General features: G+C 32.2%; 2 protein-coding genes across 3 annotated transcripts; both read right to left on the reverse strand.

Annotated features, from left to right (window-relative positions):
• Positions 1-356: 356 nt before the first annotated feature.
• Positions 357-5622, reverse strand: LOC106335956 (oxysterol-binding protein-related protein 1C). Of its 2 annotated transcripts, none has more exons than XM_013774654.1 (10): positions 4833-5622; positions 4402-4758; positions 4170-4266; positions 3654-4084; positions 3423-3578; positions 3185-3352; positions 2980-3120; positions 2660-2890; positions 2458-2571; positions 357-734 (listed from the first exon to the last, which is right to left on the reverse strand). In XM_013774654.1, the coding sequence occupies exons 1-10, from the start codon at positions 5328-5330 to the stop codon at positions 567-569; spliced, it is 2361 nt and encodes a 786-aa protein (XP_013630108.1). In that variant the 5' UTR covers positions 5331-5622; the 3' UTR covers positions 357-566. The 2 variants fall into 2 exon arrangements, with proteins under 2 accessions (XP_013630108.1, XP_013630107.1); XM_013774653.1 differs by having other exon boundaries at positions 3654-4087; positions 4833-5330.
• Positions 5623-14920: 9298 nt separating this feature from the next.
• Positions 14921-16545, reverse strand: LOC106333742 (exopolygalacturonase-like). Its single transcript, XM_013772157.1, has 4 exons — positions 16399-16545; positions 16000-16311; positions 15255-15773; positions 14921-15154 (listed from the first exon to the last, which is right to left on the reverse strand). Exons 1-4 carry the CDS (start codon positions 16543-16545, stop codon positions 14921-14923), a joined length of 1212 nt encoding a protein of 403 aa, XP_013627611.1.
• Between the last annotated feature and the right edge of the window lie 2028 nt (positions 16546-18573).

The raw sequence follows: 18573 nt of genomic DNA on the forward strand, positions 1-18573 counted from the left end.
CCCAATTTTCATTACAACGGTCTCCCAAGTAAGAGAAACTCTGATCTTACTAAATTATTCTAAAGATACAAAAAAAAATCACAATAACAATCATTTTACTGTTAAACGAAACTTTGCTCATGCCCGTATGGGAAAACCCCTTAAACGTTAAGCGAAGTCGGACAAATCACAATAAAATCAAGGAATCGGAAATTTTTGTCAGAAACAAAAAGAATAATTTAAATATCTAAAGACAAGAGAGGACTCCTGTTAGCATTGTTACCTCTTGCGGATATCCAGTAAGGTAGTTTTCTGCCTTTTGCGTATTCAATATAAGCCCAAACAAGATTTACAGCATATTCCTCCATTTACAAGGATTGAACAAATTTGTATATTAATCGAACTTTTTTCTTGATTACAAAAAAAAATAACAAGTAAAAACACTTGTAACGCAAACTTCTGAGTAAAGAATAATGAGATGAAAAAGAAAGCCCATGAAAAAAAAACTCTAAATGGAAAAAAAAAAATAGGAGGTTAAGATTTTGTGATTTAAGAATCGATGAGAAAAGAACTGAAGCTTATGTTATTTACTCAGTTTGTTGTTCGGAATCGATGTGACCAAAGATATCTGGACAGTCTTCCCATGATCTGCTCTCGCGGGCTTCCCAGTACCCTCCTTTGTATCGGTAAGCCTCGCTCCCTTCCTCTTTCGTGAACCACTTCGGCTTCCATCCTCTCTCCTGCATCTTCCTAGCCTGTGACACACACGGGCCAGATGTGAGTTTTGATGTGATTATAAAAACTGAATGAAATACGGACAAAATAGTGCAACCGTATGAACATCATTTTAAAAGTTAAGACTATAAGTATATACAAAACCCAGATTTTAATTATTACTAGGTGTTCGCCCGCGTGTGCGGGCATAGAGATTTTATAATTACTTATTAATACATGTATTACTAATTAAAAAATTACAATTTCAAATTATTATTTATGTTTTCATTGAAAATTCTTATCTATTAGAAAATTTTAAAATTCATTTGTACACTAAATTCATTATTAATAAATAATATTTAAATCTTAGATATTCTCTTTCAATTATATAGAATTAATAAGTTTACTTAATATTTAGTTATGTATTTTTTGTTTTTAAACTTTTAACCATTTTATTAAAATATATATTTTTGCATAACAACACAATATTGTTAAAAAAAAAGGATAACAACACAATATATATATGAATTATCTTTTTATTTTAAATATATTTTTAAATTATGGATAATTTATTAATAGTAAGAACTTATCTAATCAAATAAACACTAAATTTGTTTTTATTTTATCTAATTTATTTAATATATTCATTAAGGATATAAACGATATTAACCGTGATAACTTTTAACGGGAGAGCTTCGTTGTGAAAATTTACTTATCTTAGAGATCACTTGATATTCTCTTTCAATTATATATAATTAATAATTTTACTTAATATTTAGTTATGTATTTTTTGTTTTTAAACTTTTAACCATTTTATTAAAATATATATTTTTGCATAACAACACAATATTGTTCCAAAAAAAAGGATAACAACACAATATATATAGGAATTATCTTTTTATTTTAAATTATGGATAATTTTTATTTTTATTAATTGTAAGAACTTATCTAATCAAATAAACACTAAATTTGTTTTTATTTTATCTAATTTATTTAATATATTCATTAAGGATATAAACGATATTAACCGTGATAACTTTTAACGGGAGAGCTTCGTTGTGAAAATTTACTTATCTTAGAGATCACTTGATATTCTCTTTCAATTATATATAATTAATAATTTTACTTAATATTTAGTTATGTATTTTTTGTTTTTAAACTTTTAACCATTTTATTAAAATATATATTTTTGCATAACAACACAATATTGTTCCAAAAAAAAGGATAACAACACAATATATATAGGAATTATCTTTTTATTTTAAATTATGGATAATTTTTATTTTTATTAATTGTAAGAACTTATCTAATCAAATAAACACTAAATTCGTTTTTTATTTTATCTAATTTATTTAATTTATTCATTAAAAGTATAAACGATATTAACCGTGCTAACTTTTAACGTGAGAGCTTCGTTGTAAAAATTTACTTCGCAAAATATAGTATAGATCTTAAAAATATAAGATGGGCATATTTTATACGAATTAACATAATAGTATATATTATTATAAATTAACAGATAGTCTGTAAAATATAGAACTTAAATATGAAAATGGTGTATCTTATTATTATTTTTTTAAAGAACTAGCCTTTAAAAATAAACTTCAAACATTTTAGCCTTTCTTCTTAATTCTCCAAAACATACTAATTCAAATTAACGAAGAAATTAATTTTGTTTTTATTACTTTCCTTGTATTCAAAACCGAACTGAAAACCAAACCGCACTTGTTATATTTGGTATCCGTAGTGAGAGACTTGTATTACCTGACGTTGTCGCTGTTCGAGTCGCAACTTCTCTTCGTTGGCCATTTCAAACTCTCCATTCTCCAGATACCTCTGGTCCGGTCGCAGCCTTGAATCTGTTGGTGGCAGCTTCTCCTACATCCATATCTCATTCATGGTCTCAATGTCTCACTACAAGAAACAATTTATGAAAATAACAAACATAATTCTCTGCGCCATTCACCTTAAGCCCAGGCGTAAGCTCATTCAGCGTCATTGCGAAACGTGTCAGATTATACTTTGTTGGGCTTCCAGGAGGCTTGCTCCGTTTCCACAGAAGTTGAGCTCCTGACATATCTTCGCTCAATTTCCCTTTCCCAGAACAATCACCAGTGACATAGTGCATGCTCTCATCCCATTTCCCAAACATCGTTGCCACTGTCTTCCCACTCTTATCTTGAACTATACCATGAACCTGTGAAAATGAACAACCGAATGCTCACTCCTAAACATAACACGTGAATTCATTCGTCAAGTGGTAACATGTTGAAAGTAGGTAGGTACCTGGTGAGGATTCCGGTCTATGATGGACTGTTCTTTGAATTTAAGTTTACAAGAGTATTCAGCACTGCCCTCAATACGCATTGTACCGTAGTGATCACAGTACAGTTTACCAAGTATAAGATTGTATATTGATGTAGTTACCTAAAAGTTCAAATCGTTATATTAATGAACAAAGAACATATTAAAATGGATATTTGATTGGTACCTTACTCCACTGAAGGATTTCTCCATCATCAAATTGCAAAGTCAATACACCAACGGGATCAAGCTGAATTGACCGACCCCAAAATTTACTCTTCAGATTGCTGTCTGCCCAGAATTTCCATCCCGTGCCATCGCAATGGCATGCCACAACCATAGGGTGGTGACTGACCTGAAAACAAAACAAATAAGAGGTCTGAATAGCAATAGCTAATGAGTAATTACAAGTTGTGAACTGAAACCTTTTCGGAGAAAAATCGAAGGCCTTTGTCTGGATAGTCTGCCTCGTATGTTTCACCTAGCAATGGGTTAAATGGTTTGCAGATTCTTCCTTCGGTTGATGCGTACCCAGATACAGCAAAAGCAGCTACGTTAAGAATCCTCATGAGGCTATTTCCCTGTAAAGTTTTCACGTAATGAGCAATATTCAAGAAGCTACCCATAAGGGTCTTTAAATGGTACAAAGCTTTTACCCTTTTGCCCCATTCAAATGCTCGGTCAAGAAGGTATGAATATTCCAAATCCTCAAAACACTTTTGTAGAGAAGATAGCGGCTCGTTGAAGTAAACAGGTAGACAAACTTTTGTGAGATCCTTGCCTATATTGTCTTTGATCATTGACCAAAGGCTCACACTTTTCTCCTTTTCAACCGGCTCAGGTAAGCTTTTCCTCCTTTTAACGTGTGGATAGTCGCATCCAATAGACTTGATGGAAGGATCGATATCGTCTTCTGATGACCCAAAGCCATCACCATCAGAAGAAAACGACGATGTACGAAAGTCAGAACCGCTACTTTTGAAAGAACTTGAAGAGAGGAAGTCACGTGTATCAAAAAAGGTGTTGTCTTCCTCATCAGTTTCTGCATCACCTCGTTCATGATCATCATCAGATTCAGTGGCAGTCCCTTCTGAGGTAAAACGAACCAAGTCAATTGCAAACTCGAATAAAAAAAATACTAAGATAAAAGAATAGTAAACTCGGCGACTAACCACTGCACTTCTCATGTCTTAAATCAATGGAACCTCCATTTACAGCCTGCCTTTGACTCTCATCTACAAGTGTATTCTCCAGATCTACCTTTTCTGTCTAGAGAATCATGCAGGAAGAGCAATTTCTTAGCAGCATAAAGCAGGAAGAGATAACAAAGAAACATTGAAACTGAGGAGTTGAGTAGCACAAAACACAACTAAAACAATCAATCTAAATTCAAATAAACCATACCTCTAATTGCCTAAGGGTATCAATGAGAAGCCACTGCTTCTGCTTGAGAAGCACCAACTGGCTCTGAAGAGCAGAGAACTCAGACCTCATAATCTGCTCACAGTCCTGAATAGCTAACTCACAAACTCCTTCATCAGTCAAGCGTTGACGAAGCTTCTCAGTGGACATGGCCAAATTGTTGGTAGGGGCCATCAACTCACTGTTGGACATCCTTGGAAACATATCTTTAACAGCTTGCAGTGCCTCAACCCAAGTTGCTCGGTCCTCACGCGTATCTGCTCGCAAGTGGAGCCTCTTGGTGCCAGTGAAAATGGAAAACCTCTTATCATCTGATCTGCTCTCCCGCACCGAAGAAACCTGCACACATCAGACATCAAACCTTCAATTATTCCACTCCTAGATTGTATCAATTTATGATGAGGGAATCGAACCTTGAGATGGACTTCTCCGAAAGGCTTGCGATGATGGAGATGGCTGGCACCGTGCTTGTAGTGGTGGTGGCTAGAGATCATACGAGCAGACTCCTCTCCGATAACTTTTGATCCCTTTTCGGATTCAGGACTGAGGAAGATCTTATCAGGTCCATGGATTTTATAATACGAAAGAACGCCATCCTGCAATACGAACCACCTTGATCTCCATCCCCTACCGTAATTCACCCACTTATGCAATATCCCGGCGATTCCATTCCCAACGATGTCGTTAATCTTCACATCAACCGGCGGAGGTTGGCTCTGGTGGTTGAAGGAGAGACTATGGAGATGGAGGGGATGGTGGTTGGATTGATGATGATGATTATGATTATAACTCTGGGAATGGGAAGCAGATCGAGTCATGATCGGTTCGGATCGTGTCACACCGGGTTGCTCCGGCAACGGCATCGGGAGAGAGTGATCGGAGACAGTAGAGACGCAACAGAAGGAAAGCATGTGGAAGGAGGTCTTATGGTTGGAGATCGTTGGATACGATTGATGCGCGGCGGACGGCGGCGGAGACAGGAGGAGGAAATGAAGAAATTACGGTTCGTGAAGGGATTAAAAAGGAAGGGGAAAGAATCGAGAGGTGGTTGTCGGAAATGGGTCAGAGAATAAGCGGAAAGTTCGGTAGAAGAAGAAAGAAAGAGTCACCGAAGAAGAGGAGGTGATGCTTTTTTTCTTTCTTTCATTGTTTTTTTTTTTATTCCACTGACTTGCGAGGAAAATCGGAGAGGGGGACTTGCATTTTCTTTTTTCTTTACTTTGATATATTTTATTGGAATTAGAATGGAGTAAGACAAAAAACAAATATACCAAAAAAAGAAAGAAAAATCTTTTTTTTCTATTTGAAAGAGAAGGAATGGTAAATGATTCCGGACCAGCTCTATCACACTTGAGAATATGCTCAAGTGAAAACATTGTAATTTAATTGGTTCTTAAATACGATATGGTGAATGTGAGGTGTATTAATTATTCAAATGTTTTTTTTTTTGGTAAAATATTAAATACTAGGTGATAATCCGCGCCCTGCGCAGAATTATGGATTAAAAAAATTATAACTTTAAAACTACACTTCTTAATTTATCGGTGTAATTTAAATATATTTGAATTAAAAAAAAAAGAGAAAATGACTAAGATAGCACTAAAAAAAGTTTTTGTCACAAATATAACATCTAAGAATAAAAATGACCAAAATAGCATTTAATGTTTTATCAAAAGAGATAAATATACACTTATACCTCAATGGTAAATTAATTTAGACATTAGGATTTAGAGTTAAGGGTGGAGTTTAGGATTTAGGGTTTAGGTTTTAGGATTTAGAGTTTAGGGTTTAGAGTTTAGGGGTGGGGTTTAGGGTTTAGGGTTTATAGTTAAGTGGTGGGGTTTAAGATTTAGGGTTTAGGGTTTAAAGTTTAGGGTTTAGGGTTTAGAGTTTAGGTTTTAGGGTTTAGAGTTGGGGAGTGGGGTTTTGGGATAAGATTTCAAATTTTGAAAAATAAAAAAATTTAAATTTTTCAAAAGATAAAATGCTATTTTGGTCATTTTAGTTTTTGAGTACTATTTTTGTGACGTAAACATAGCAATGTGCTATTTTGGAGATTTGCCCTTAAAAAAACTGTGAAAGTAAGCAAAGACTTATATAAATTTATTATGAGTTTAAGATAAAACAAAACATAATCAATAAAATTATTGTCTTCATAATATAAATTTTGAATATAAAATAAGAAAAACATAGACAATAAAACAATAAAATACTAAAGAAACAAATTATAAAAAAGAAATTAAATTCATAATTTTGAGAAGGAGACGGTGGTGAGGACTTTGTTTTGAGAAAGAGACGGCCTAGTATTTATATATGCAATGCGCTGGTCTAGGGTATGTTTGCATAACTAATCGTCCTCATAATTTTCGAAATTCAAATTAATATTAAATTTTGAGAACTTACCTTATTCTCTGCTCGTCAAATGGAATATTAAAAGAAACAAAGAGTTAATATGGTCAACTAAATTAAATTTTAAATCAATCAATTTTGATCAAAAATACGTATTTTTATATCTTTTATTTTAGGAAAGCTTGTATATATATTGCTACCACTTTAACAAAATGAAATAGGACGGTATTGAGCCTATATGGCAATTCTCTGAATTTGATTCCTAAATTGGAATTCTATGACCAGAATCAATTATATTCAAAGACGTATATTGTGGCTAATATTAATGGCATGATTATGCTGTTATGATAATAATTATTGTGATGAGTGATTGTCAAAGTAAATATATGCCTATGGCTGGCGGATGTTTTGCAGTTTCCTGTTCGGACAATATTTATATTAATGAGTTATTGTCAATCAATATTTATGCAAATTACTGGTATCTTTTTTTAATATATATTTATTAATATATTCATCCGTTAGATCTCGTTTTGATATACATGTATTATGCGTGAGTATATCTTATGTGATTATATGATATAATATATAATAACTGGTTTTGATATAGTGTAATAAAAAGTATTCACGAAAGTAACATTAAAATAAATGTTCTTTACGTATTCTCAGAAAACGTTCTTGTTCGAACCGGTTTTAAATAACATCTTCGTTTAGATCGCTAATTACCAATTAGTATGATTAAAATATTATGTTAAGCTCTACTATTTATATCAACACAGAGCGTAGGTTTTTACTCTCCACGCCAAATTCAATCGAAGAAACCAATATTAATGTTATAAGATCCGTGTTGGTCACGCCAAAAATATATCAGAAATATTCCCCTATCGATTAAGGTAAATATTTTGATTCTTTGAATTTTGTTTCCTTTTATATGTTAACAATATTATTGTGTTTCCTTAATATTTTGACCAATTAAGCGTAGGTTATAATTTGGAATATCGAGTTTGCATCGAGTATATTGAAATTCAATTGTGTTTCCTTTTTATTTTGACCAAATAACCAAAATATATCTGATATCCGTAACGTATAATTTTTTTTTTCAACGTTGACAAAAATGTTGCCTTTTACAAAAGAGTTAATATTGCATTATAATTAACGTTGACAAAAATGTTCATAAAACGTTCGATTATAATACGTGTTCATAAAATAAGCATAAAATTATTCATAAAATTATTCCCGTTTCTTTGGTTGCATTATAAAGAAATTTGATATTAGTTTAAAATGTTCATAAAATGTTGCATAAAAATGTTCATAAAATGTTGACTCGGTTTTAAAAAGGTTCATAAAACGTTGCATTATAATATGATTTGATATTAGTTTAAAAATGTTCATAAAATGTTGTATTATAATTAACGTAAACAAAAATGTTCATAAAACGATTTGATAGATGTCCAACTTATTTTGTTGCCTTTTACAAAAAAAGTTAATATTCTGCCTGTCATAAATTCCCGTTTTTTTTTTCAAATCGGATTGTAATCATATAGTATAATGTATATGACCAATGACATTTGGTTGTAATTATTCTACTTCACAGATGGTTTTTTTTTTAAGTTAGTGAGAGTGCATGAGGTGATGACACATAGGAAATGACACTCATGTAATAAACACATGAGGCCAAGGTTTATTTCTATGAATGTTCCTCCTTTAATAAGAAAGGGTTTATTCCATTTTTTCAATTTTGACAGACGTTACAATAGACGACTAGTAACGGAAAATAAACGATAAAATGACACATAACAAACTACGGACAACAACAAAGACCGAACCTAAGAGCAATACAACATAAGCGATAAAATCGAGTGATAACGAGACAGCCTCAGACCAAACTACTCTAGAACTAAATGAAGAAACGGACCGGTTACCGTGAGCTACCGAGAGAAGGGCGCCCTCAAACCATGACTGCAACGGCTCCTACAGCTTCAAACTGATACTCCATCGCGAACTAAAGCAAAGAATCCAAGCTCGAGCCCCAAAGTAGGCCTGGTAAAAGAGACCACCGGCGGTACGAAGAGAGGCCGAAGTCCGACGATGCCGTCGTTCGATGGTTTGCGCCGAAGAATACCGCCTCCATTGCATTCCACCAAGACCGTATACACCCATCTAACCGGACTCCATATAGAAGTAATGGATCGGAAGACGGACAACCCTCCGGAAGAGACAAAACCAAAGCCATACTTGGTGCCTGTAGTCGAATCATCGCACCAAAAAACCTACTCGAGCTGATGAGGCCCTCAAGTCACAGAGACAATGATGTTGCGATTATTGGAGAAGAGAAAGCAGCAGAGCAGGCCACTTCGCCGACACCACACCATCTGAGGAGAGGAATTAGCAGCAATCGGCAGCAAGAGCCACAAAACTAGAGCGAACCAGAGCCACCAAAGACCATCCACGCACAGCCACAGAGAGTCACTGACAGAGAGCCAAAGCACCACTACCAATGAAACCATGTGTGCCACCACCACTAGAGAACGCAGCAGAGGTTCCTCAAAGAAGCAGAGGAAACCAGCAAGAAACCAGATCCCCAACACCACACGCAGATTCGCCCACCACCGGACGAACCAGAAGAAGAACGAAGCCGACTTGGTGCTTGAAGGCGCAGCACCACTACCACGCTCGGAGAAACAAGTCTACGTCACGGGAAAACTTCCGAGAACACCAAAACCAGACCAGGAGCAACAGCGATGCCGGAAAAGCCGTCCTCAAGCGAGTCCGTACACCGAGAGCCTAGATCTGAGAAGCGGAGCACCAGATCTGAGACGAGGCAAGCGACTCCCTCCACCGAAAACAACGAAGAAGACGGGAGAGAGACAGAAACAGAGAAAAACAGGAAGACGGAGATTAGTTTAAAATGTTCTAGGCGGAGTTGATTAACATTTGAATAATTACCATATTGTCAGGTCCATGTTAAATCGTTTGGTTCTCCTCATCATAATTTGCTAGATTTGTGTGCTTTCAAATTCATTTGATTTACATATCATATTATAAAGTTTGATGCATGTTCTAGTCATATACGTATAATTTGGTTCTTTTGAGTTTACTTTTTATTGAATCAAATTCAGATGGTTGCCCAGTTATATAATATGATGTTTTGAATTCATACATTAAGTCCATAACCTAATAATGGTTTATTGTTTAAGATTTTTTGCAGACATAAAAAGTATATTTTTTAGTGTGTATGGTGTAAGTTTCAAGATAAAAGTATGATACATGATTTTTTTTTTTGTGGATTGTATAATTAAGCCTTCTAGGCAAAGAATTCTAAACAACGAGAACTATCAAAACAAATATAGAAAATTGATACACCAATAGAGATCTAAGTATAAAAGCTTCATATTTGCTTCCGAAATAGTTGAATCTCAAGGGAGATAATCTTTGTATTAATCCAAAAAACACCACGATTCAAACTGAATTGGAAACGATTGCCACTCTCTTTTTAAAACTCCAGTAGGAGTCACCGAGACAAGACAACTCTTTATATCGTCCTATTGAAAATAATAGAGTCAAAGAAATTACCATTTCATAGACTTTAGAAGTAACCATAGTTTGCAGCAAGAACTCCATCACCATCAAATGAAGAACCATCAACGATTGAAGCTGGTAAGACCCGTCGCCACCATCCGCAGTAGATCTGTCAATTATCTTTTCTAAACGGTTCAATTGAACCGAAATTTTTGTCTTACCAAATCCATTGGAAAAAACATACAAAAGAACAATATTTTTTGTCATATTTAAAATAAATTGGCGATCAAACAAACCAAGTGATAGAAAATAAAGCAAATAAAAAAAAGAAGCAAAACGAATCAAACAAACCGATGCCGGAGCTAAAGAAGCCTCCGACCATCGGCTTGAAACTAAAAAAAAAAACTCTTTCTTACTTTTTTGACGGCTAGGGTTTTTTCAACCAAAGATATAGTAATGATAGTTTGATACATGATATATTATGTTGTATGATTTTTTAATAATATGATTTGATATATTCATAATCTTGCAAAACGTGATATTCAGTTTTGATATTGTTCCAAAAATATACTAATTCCACTAGTGATCATTCTAGAAACAAGAGAAACAAATAGAAAATGAACGTAAAGAAATAAAATTGCAGGAATAAAAATGGATGGTTGTTTCTTCTCAAATTTAATAAGGAATATTTTTGTTCTTTATTTCTCTAGAAAAAGGAATGATAGGGAACGAGAAAAAAAATTATTCTTTATGAATGGTGGTATTTTTTAGGAACATTAGGGAATGTATTATTCATCGCCCTTCTTTGGTCACCATTCATACCCTTGCTATATTTTTAAATCACTGAAATTCTCTCATTCTTTCTATGGTATCGCTTTGTAAAAGAGAATATGCCAAATATATACTATAATTGATCATTAATTTACACATCACATGTTATGGTAGGTAATATATTATATTTGAACCATATCTTTTAAACATGGTAATACCAATATATTTAGGAATATCTTTATGATGCTTAGGTTAGCCAGTCAAATATTTATATACATATACATATTCTTCTCACCTAGATTCCAATTGCGAAACTCTCTCCTATACGCAACAATTTCGATTGTTCCAATAAATATTCCAAACTATGTTCCGGTGAACATGCTAGAACACCCAATGAAACTAAAAAATTTAAGAAAATTTTCATGTTTACCACTTTTTTGGTACCATTATGGATGTTTACCACAACTAAATAGACATTTTCAAAAATACATTCTTAATTAAGAGGAAAAAAACTTTTATACATTTGTTCTATATATGTATATAATAACTAGTTATTTAAATACAAAATAAATAAATAAAATAAAATATTTTTTATGTTTTTGAATTATACTTTTACAAATTCGGACTTTTTATAATTTTTTTTATTATTTTTCGATTTTTTTTATAAATTTGTTTTTTCAAAATTGAAAATTATTTTTGAAACTATTTTTAATTTTTTTAAGTATTTATTTATATATTTATTAGAATCTTAATTTTTGTGAAATGTTAAATTTATATTATGAAGAAAAAAAAATTATGTACAAAAAGAATAATATGTATGTAACTAGCTACTGAGATCGTTGCTGTAAACTAGCAGCCCCTAAACTATCTTTGGAGTAGTCCCAAAAGCTTGGGTTTCTCGAAGTAGCGAGTGGAACTGATCCTATTTCTGACTGTCTTCTCAATAAGCGTTGACAGCTGAGCCACTGACTTGAGCTTTCCATTGTGTCTCCTATTGTTTCGTTCCTTCCATATGTAGTATATTGTAGTTTGAAATACCAACCTCAGCAATATAAAGGAAACCTTTTGTATATGTACTCCACAAGCCGAGAGATAGTTGCCTCCCAATCTGGATCAGCATTAACTTCCAATAGATCACCAACTACTGCTAGCCATACAGTGAAAGTGTAAGGGCAAGTGAAGAAGAGATGATCCATGGACTCGTTTGGTTCCCCACATAACGCACAACCTTGTACTACACCCCACTGTATCATTTGCGTACCTGTTGCTAGCCTGTCAACTCTAGAGAGAATAAATTAGTTACCCTAGGGTTATAAATGTTTTTTCTTGGTACTCTTAAATTTCACATTCCAAAAATCCTACTCCACCCGTCAATTCTAAACCTTAATTCTAGATTATTTAACCCTAGGGTTATAAATGTTTTTTTTCCTTCTTTAAAAGTAAGGGTAAAAATGGTTAGTATAAACATGAAAAATAGTACTATGAATATGATATTTTTGGCAATTTCCCAAAAAATTTGTGTAAAGATTATCTATACTATTATTTGAGAAGTGATTTCGCTTATTTGTCATCTTTCCATAATTTTATGATAAATCGTTAGTACAATAATACTTCAGATAATTATTTAATGAACAGATCATCAACTCATTATATCTCAAAACCCGGGGTTTTCAGAGAATCAGTAGGTCAACCGTCACAGAAAAAAAGAGATTTTGTGACCTTGCGCCAGTGGCTTTCTGAGCACCGGCGCTGAGATTTATTTTCTAATAGTCTTTTCTTCTTTGTTCTCGAGTATTATGGCTTTATCTTTTTTCCTAAATTTTCAGGGATATTTTCGTTTTCCGCCGGCTTTTGTAGTCAGAGTTATGCTCGTTTTGCTCTGTTTTATTGTTGTAATGATTATCGAAGATTTTTCGACGGGTTCAAAAGTAAATTTCTCGGAAGGGATTTCCTCTGGAACAGCTTTAACCAATGAAAAAGATCTATCTTTATCTAGAGAAATTTTCTCGTGTAGGCAACACAAGACGTTGTGATGCGGGAAAGCACTTCGATTGTTAACAAGCGCGAAACAAGATCAACTTGATATCAATGTATTATCATCATCCAACTAATCTTCGGTCTGGTTTTCATCATTGATTTCTCTTGTAATCGTAATTGTCAGATCACATTTTGTGTCGGGTTAGATTGTTTTCTCAAGAGCTTGTTTAGACTTTCTTGATGCGATGTACCATATCAATTGTTATGTTATTGTCTTTGATAGACAATATTGAATAAAAGAAGTTTTAGACGAAAAAGTTAATTAATTACTGAACAGATATTGAAAAATTCTACCGATATATATATACTATTATTTAAAATATTTTTGGAGTATATATATTTATCATGGTATTTGGAGTTATTAATTAAATAAATAAATTAACAATAGATATTAATGAATTTTACTGATAATATCATAATTTATCTTATATTTAATTTATGATTTTAACAGTTAATATTATAGTCTTGTTTTAGAGAAATTTCCTAGGATAGACCTAAAAAAGTTTGTATCACAAATATAGGCTTTAAAAATAAAAATGACCAAAATAGACTTAAATGTTTTATCAAAATAAGTAAATATACACTTATACTCCTAGGGTTAATTAATCTAGACATTAGGGTTTAGAGTTAAGGGGTAGGGTTTAGAGTTAAGGGGTGGGGTTTAGGGTTTAAGGTTTAGGGTTTAGGGTTTAGGGTTTAGAGTTTAGGGTTTAGAGTTGAGGAGCGGAGTTTAAGGGATAAGATTTCAAATTTTAAAAAAATTAAAAAAAATTAAAATTTTCAAAATAAAAAATGTTATTTTGGTCATTTTAGTTTTTGAGGTCTATTTTTGTGACAAAAACATAAATATGTTTATTTGAGAGAATTGCCCATTGTTTTATTATCATCATATTTGGGATTATTAATTAATAAATATATACTAACAATATATATTAATAAATTCTACTTATAATATCATAATTAGATTTATCTTATATTTAGTTTATGATTTTAGTGGCTAATATTATAGCCATGTTTTCTGATTCTTATCGAAAATATTGATTCAAATTCAGATTATTACAACATTAATATTATAATTAGGTTTATATTATATTTAATTTATGATTTTAGTGGTTACTATTATAGTCTGGTTCTCTGATTCTTATTAAAATATTGATTTAAAAATAGATTATTTCAATATTAAATTTAATATTAAAGTTAAAGCATCATTGAAATATGTGTTGTAGACTATAAATTGAATACTTATGGTAAATATTATATATATATATATATATATATATAAAATCATATTCTTAAATAAATTAATTTATATTTATACATGACGAACATCAATTAGAGCATCTCAATTAGAGAATCCCAAACAAACAAACTGATTCAATTAGAGCATCCCAATTAGAGAACCCCAGTCATATTTATTTACACTATTTTTAAGTTGAAAAATACAATTTTTTATTATATAGTTTTAGAGAAATCTTATTTTTAAAAATATTGGATTGGTGTTTTGACTTTTAAAATACCTAACAATATATAATATATTTGATTTTATTATTTTTAGGATATTTCATGAGGACTTTAGAAGGGTTGCTCTAATAGTTTAACATATTAACGTATGATTAATAAAATAGGATTGTACTCTTTTTCGTATGAAACAAAAATAGACCACAGACGAAAAAGACACAAAAGTGTATTCACTTCTTTATTGCACCAATCAAAAACTTTCATAAACTAGCAGAAAAACATAATAAAATATAAGTTGCAAAAAAAAAAAAAAACATAATAAAATATAAAATAGTACAACACACGGTCATTGTTCCCATGGGTCGTTGAATCAGTTCAGACAATGCTGAGGAACCATCGTGCCACGTGCAGAACCGTCAACATTCTCACATACCGCAGTGGAAGGACCACCCTCGACTCCCTTATGCTCTATGTTAATGTCAATTAGCTCAACCATCTTGCATGGAAAGCTCTTGCTACATTGTAGATTCACCGCCACTTTGTTCATCGATGTTCCATATATGTTCTTTAATTTAAGGTCTTGGATTTGAACGTGTGATTGTCCCTGAAAAAATTAATTAAAACACAACTTTTATTTTATTTTTTCTTTTGCTGTAATAAGAGAAAAGAAATATTTAAGTTTGTATCTTTCGTAGAGAGTTCACCTTCTTTTCACAAGGTGGGTGAGGACAATACTTCTGGTCGATGTTGATAGGGTTTCCAACATTAATCATTTGAATATTCTCGTACACAAAGTTAGAAACCAATATCTTCGAAGCTGAAGATTCCCAAGTCTTGATCCGAATACCATCGCTAGTGCCGTTAAAGACTATGTCTCTTACGGTTAAGCCATTAACGTCCTTCTCTTCTTTGTTCTTCCCTAAGCTTCCGACACTGATCCCATGTCCGGGACCACAATTGACATTAGAGATATCCATGTTGGTGGTTCCGGAAAGGATGGCTATACAGTCGTCTCCTGTACCAATGTGTGTCTTGGAGATGTTAATGTTGCTACAGAACCCGAACTTTAGCCCATCAGTGTTTGGGCTGTCGCCGGGAGCTGTTATAGTGACGTCAGTGATGTTGAAGTGATGGACAGAGAAGAAGTTGAAGTGTCCCATTTTGCTGTTGAGTGACGTTATCCCATTGATTCTTGAGTTGTTCACGAATGCAAATCCCATGGTCTGTGAGAATAATCAAGTTTAGTAACTCGTAAGACACTAGCTGACTAGAATATAAGATATAGACATATTATTATGTGGATATTGCCTCCTTCAAAACTATACATACTCGTTTTAGTGACATTTTGTAACTAGATAATTATATCTATAAAGAAAATAATTGAATAGTATAATTTTCATTGTAAAGCCTTATAATAAAACATGTAAAAAGGATTAAGAATTGGTATACCATAGCTAGCTTAGGACAACTGGGGTTTTTGTGGCAGTCATTTAGTGGCCAAGACTCTTTTCCTTGGCCGTCGAGTGTACCGGCACCGGAGATAATAAGATTGTTAATGTACCTGAACTGGATCCATGTGTCATTCTTAATGTCCCTGGGGTTTGAAGGAGCCAATAAAGTTCCATCGATAACGAATTCAATCTGATTCGCACATGGCCCTACGAACTCTACACCACCGAGATAAAACGTTCCTTTCGGTACGTAGATTTTACTATTACCACCTTTCCTTGTGCATGCGCTTTTCCATATGTTTGTGAACGCCTAATTTTGGACAAGTTAAATAAAACAAAATCGATAAAATGCTTATTTCTGTGTGTTTCTATATATATATATTGGTTATGTACATACCTTGGTGTTATCAGCTTTTCCGCCAGCTTTGGCACCATAGCGTTGGACGTTAAAAACCTTTGGCCTATTGGTCGGACGACTTGCAACGGCGTCGACGAACAAGAGAGACAAACACAAAGCCTTAAACGCATAAGCAATGCAAGTCATCTTCTTATTATGTTTAGGCTATATTCAAATAAGAATTTTGTGTTATTAATAAATGTCTTTAAGACACAATGAGAAGTGTTTATCTAATGTATTTGCTTATATAGAGTTAATTGTTTCCATGAACTGTTAGAATAAATCTATTTTTTAAACACAAGAACTTGATTTTTGTTACTAATTAGTAACCATCAGCTAAAATTGGGCTGTTTCTTTTGTATTGCTTTTGGTTGATTATTTATGGTTATGGAAATGTAATATATGGTTATCTGATTTCTCTTTGCTCTCTCATTTAAAACAGAATCTTAATTTTGTTGAAAATTCAATTAGGTATTTACCAGTAAATTGTTTCGGTTAATGCTTGGTTTTAAAATAATTCCACTACATATATTTTGTAAACAACGCTAAATCATCACCAAGAAACTAAATCTATATACACTATTATTTGAAAAGTAATTTCGCGTATTTGTCACTTTCTCCATAATTATAGGATAAATCATTAGTCCAATTTATTTATATCATAAAATTTATTTTAATATATCTTATTTATCATAATATTTAAGACAATTAATTAATAAACATATTGACAAATTCTACCGATCTATATATACTATTATCTAAAAATATTATTTAGGTATATAAATTTATGATGGTATTTGGCGTTATTATTTAAATAAAAAAATTAACAATAGATATTACCAAATTTTACTGATAATATCATAATTAGGTTTATCCTATATTTAGTGGATTGCGAAAAATGACTCAAAACTTGATTTTAAACCCAAAAGTATACTCAAACTTCAATCAAATGCAAAAATAACCCAAAAGTCTTGTGAAATTACAACTATCTCCTTATGACCAAAAAACAAAATTTATTTTTACGAATATAACTCTGGGAAGTCTTCTGAGGTTCTATAATTCTTTTCATATAGTAGATTTAAAAATAATTTATAAATTTTATAAAAACTATTATGATAGGGGGAAAACTGAAGTCATATGATTATAAACATTTGTAAATGATATAAATTATGATATAGTAAAATTAAATTGTTTTCAACATAGCTGAGTGAATGTAGTGTGTCATGTTATTCTTTGGTTTAAGGTTTGGTAACATATGTTGTAGTATTGTTTGTATTCTTAGGGTTATATTTTGGAAACTTAATTTTTTTTGGAAAAATTAAATTTTGACTTATATGTGTTTAGTTTTGTGTATATTAGACACTTTTAAAGTTGATTTTAATTTTTATGAAGTGTTTGTTTCTACTTAGTTCGTTATTTTGAGTTTGGGGTTTAGGTGACCTAAGTCTTCTAACAAATAATGCACTAGAAGACTTATGCGGAAGTCTTCTGGGCGAATAGTAAATTTAGGGTCTAGAAGACTTTCAAGTAAGTCTTTTAAGAAGTTTTCTATTAGAAGACTTATTTGAAAGTCTTATGAATCGAAAATATTTAACCTTATTGGAATTTTTCTCTCCCTATATAAAGAAAATTTACACATTCTCTCTTTTCTCTCAAATTGTTGCAACAAAAATGTAATATTTCTCATCTAAAACTCTCCAACATTTCTCTAATCTTTTTGAACTTAAAAACACCAAAATTTATATCAATTTCTCATTTTTATCTCATGTCATTCTCACTGATTTATTTTGTTTTTGCAGGTTTTTCATTACATGGTTCTCATCTTCACTCTTTTAAAGGTAGATCTATAAATCTTTCTTTTTTTTTTCATTTGATAACCTCTTGTTGCTTAAAGTTTTTACCTTTCGAAAACTCTTTTTGTTTTTGTAAGCTCTTACCTTATTTTTGAAGATTTTCTATGCTTTGAAGCCATTTGAATGCTTTTGGATATGTTTGTTTTTCAGATTTGAAACCGACTTGGAAAACTTCTAGGGAAGTCTTCTCGGAAGTCTTCTAACATTTCTGGCGGAGTCTTCTCCCATGTTTCATCTTTCATAAAAGATCTGAGCGTTTTGGTAATTAATCTCCATGTCTGATTTTTCTCCATTTGGTAACTTTTTGTTGCTTAAAGCTCTT

The sequence above is a fragment of the Brassica oleracea genome, chromosome C3 (genome assembly GCF_000695525.1).
Source record: "Brassica oleracea var. oleracea cultivar TO1000 chromosome C3, BOL, whole genome shotgun sequence".
Lineage (NCBI taxonomy): Eukaryota > Viridiplantae > Streptophyta > Magnoliopsida > Brassicales > Brassicaceae > Brassica > Brassica oleracea.